Source organism: Sciurus carolinensis, chromosome 1 (genome assembly GCF_902686445.1).
Source record: "Sciurus carolinensis chromosome 1, mSciCar1.2, whole genome shotgun sequence".
Classification (NCBI taxonomy): Eukaryota; Metazoa; Chordata; class Mammalia; order Rodentia; family Sciuridae; genus Sciurus; species Sciurus carolinensis.
In genome coordinates this window covers 123,125,966-123,128,646 of record NC_062213.1, presented here as the reverse complement: position 1 = coordinate 123,128,646, position 2,681 = coordinate 123,125,966, and the positions used below count along the sequence as shown (strand labels likewise).

The 2,681-nt window shown below is 39.9% G+C and overlaps 1 protein-coding gene across 1 annotated transcript; it reads left to right on the top strand.

The window, feature by feature from the left end:
- The first annotated feature begins 619 nt into the window (after window positions 1-619).
- On the top strand, window positions 620-1,589 carry LOC124958146 (non-histone chromosomal protein HMG-14-like). Its single transcript, XM_047515933.1, has 3 exons — window positions 620-648; window positions 758-1,170; window positions 1,525-1,589. Exons 1-3 carry the CDS (start codon window positions 620-622, stop codon window positions 1,587-1,589), a joined length of 507 nt encoding a protein of 168 aa, XP_047371889.1.
- Window positions 1,590-2,681: the final 1,092 nt, after the last annotated feature.

Genomic DNA, 2,681 nt, shown 5'->3' with positions numbered 1-2,681 from the left:
TAATACTGATGCCAGGCTGTGAAGGGTCTTGAATGTCATTCTGCTGAGTCCAGGTATGGAGAATACTTAGAATACTGTGTACGGTCACAACAACACAGATTGCCTTCAAAGGAACACTGGACATTTGTTGCAGATCATCCGACTTACTGTTATGTTCTTCATTATGTAACATATCATTTATATGTATAACATTTACTCTGAATGCTGAGATACAAATTCACTTATTCATTCATTTATCAAACAATTATAAATTTTTATTTCACCTGAAGTACATCAGCACAGGTAACATCTGTGGGATTAAAGATTACACTCATGTTTAGCCCAGTTGTTCTAAGCTACTTGCTCAATCTTCTAAATTCATTTACTTGTTTCTGTCATTTAATTTTCTGTCCTTAAGGAGCACGGTGCCTGTAGTTCGAATTTCAGGTGAACTGTATACAACAATATGTGTCTTTAGAGCAATATTTCTCAACTTCGGCGATGCCATTTGGGGCCTTTGTTTTGGAAGTCTGCCCTGTGCATCTTAGGATGCTTAGCAGCATCCCTGCCTTCCACTGCCATACACCAGTAACATTCCTTCCAAGCGGTGACAAGCAGGACTGTGTCTAAGTGTTACAAAATGACACCCACGCAACAGAATTGCCTTCGGTGAGGAATCATCATTTTAGACTAATACAATAAAATAAAATATACTCCATGTATTTTCAGAAATGTTCCAGTAGTTTTAGTGAAGATAAACTATATGACAATTATGGAGCTTGCGCGGCGGGAGCAGCCCAGCGCCCAGGCAGCGCGGCTTCGGAAGGCTCCCGCGCGCCGCAGCCCACAGCGCCCACAGCGCCCGCAGCGCCCGCAGCGCCCTGCCGGATGGGTCAGTTCGGCCCAAGAGGAGGGTCAGTTGGGCCCAAGGCGCAACGAGAGAGGAGCCCAAGCGGAGGTCGGCCCGCCTGGCGGCTAAGCCTGCTCCTGCCAAGGAGGACGCCAAGCCCAGGAAGGCGGCGGGGGAGAATAAATCTTCCGACAAAAAAGTTCCAACAAAAGGGAAAAGGGGAGCAAAGGGAAAACAGGCTGAAGTGACTAACCAAGAAACTACAGAAGATTTACCTGCCGAAAATGGAGAAAGTCCAGCCTTGGATGAAGCAGAAGAGAAAGAAGCTCGGTTCCCTTCTTGTACAATCCAGAGGAATATTTTTATCAACTATTTTGTAAATGCAAGTTTTTTAGTAGCTCTAGAAACATTTTTAAAAAGGAGGGGATCCCATCTCATCCCATTTTTTAAGTGTAAATGGTTTTTTTGAGAAACGAAATCACTTGTTGGTTGTTTATTTTTGGGTAAAATCAGAAAATAGTGGGATATTGAAATATGGGAGGCTTGGACTGTCTTGGGTGTCAGCTTAACATTCCATAGGTGGGGGTTAATTTTATATCCTGCAGTACAAAGCATATTAAGTGGCAGTTTGGAGTCACAGTCTTGCATTTAATGTCTTGAATATTTTAAATTACTTCTATTCCTGTGTTTTTTAGTAGAATTGTTTCCCGAAGAAGACCACTACTGCATCATTGCTGTCAGAATCGTGTGTATTCTGTAACACTTTGGGTTGTGGAAGTCTTAGTTTTCCTGACGCTTTTTAATGTGCTATGAAAGATTGATAGTTTGAGTATGTAGTGTGTGTGACAAAGTTTTGAATTAGTGGGACCTAAACAACAACAGCATTCAAAGATACTGGTACTGGATACTCTATTAAGAAAAATTTGCCTCCAAATTCAAAGCTGGAAAGTCACTGGAATAACTGAAAAAGAATCACAGTATAAGGTTTTTAGATTTCCGGTATGTGTGTAAAGAATTGTGTGCAAAGTGAAATATTTGTCTGTGTACTGATTTTCAATACAGCCAATAAAATCTCAAATATGAAAAAAAGAAAATTATGCTTTTTGTTATTTTGACAAGAACTTGTGCCATTTATAAGGATAGATCTTCTCCAGTTGTCAAAAAAATGGAATTTGGTAAAAACATCTCAGAGAAATTATAATGTATTTGTAAACCTAGCCTACCATTTGTATCACCAGTTTGTTTTCATCTTTAAAAACACAAAAACAAGCAAAACATTGATCTCCCTATACAGTCCACATGTTTATTGCATTTACTGACAGTAAATTACAAAATGATTTTTAAGAAGTCCTTTTCACATATTTAATATGCTGAGTTTTAGAGGTGTGATTTTTTTCCATTAATTCCCTCCATTCAAACATGTCCAAACACCACCGGATGTTATGAGGGAAAAGAAAGCCTGGTGAAAGAGTTAAGTGAAAAGCAGTGAGTTTTGAGATGACTCACTCAGTGGATCTTCAAATCTACACTATTCAAACAAAGCACTGGAAGCTCATTAAAATAAAGTAAGAGTTGGGATGTCCCTGGCCTATGGCTTAACAAGTGCATCTTCCCTCCCATCTATCCCATTGGGTTTGGGTTCCTATTACTATTCTGCATATGCCCTCAGGCATGACTCAGGTATGAATTAGATGCAGAGTCTGAACGTCCAGTGAGGACAGATCTACAGAGGGCCAGTACACACAATCATTTTCAACAATGGATTCTACCGCAGAGCCACTTAAGATGTGCACAAACCTAGTGGGGCTTTCTAAGTCATGAAAATCTTGTAGAAAACATCTAAATAATGTTT

Bases quoted from the DNA above. Each gene is read 5' to 3' on its own strand.
- LOC124958146 (XM_047515933.1), top strand. From the start codon at position 620: ATGACACCCACGCAACAGAATTGCCTTCG. The intron at 649-757 runs GTGAGGAATCAT...ACAATTATGGAG, and splicing joins ACGCAACAGAATTGCCTTCG to CTTGCGCGGCGGGAGCAGCC. The intron at 1,171-1,524 runs GTACAATCCAGA...TGTGTTTTTTAG, and splicing joins AGAAGCTCGGTTCCCTTCTT to TAGAATTGTTTCCCGAAGAA.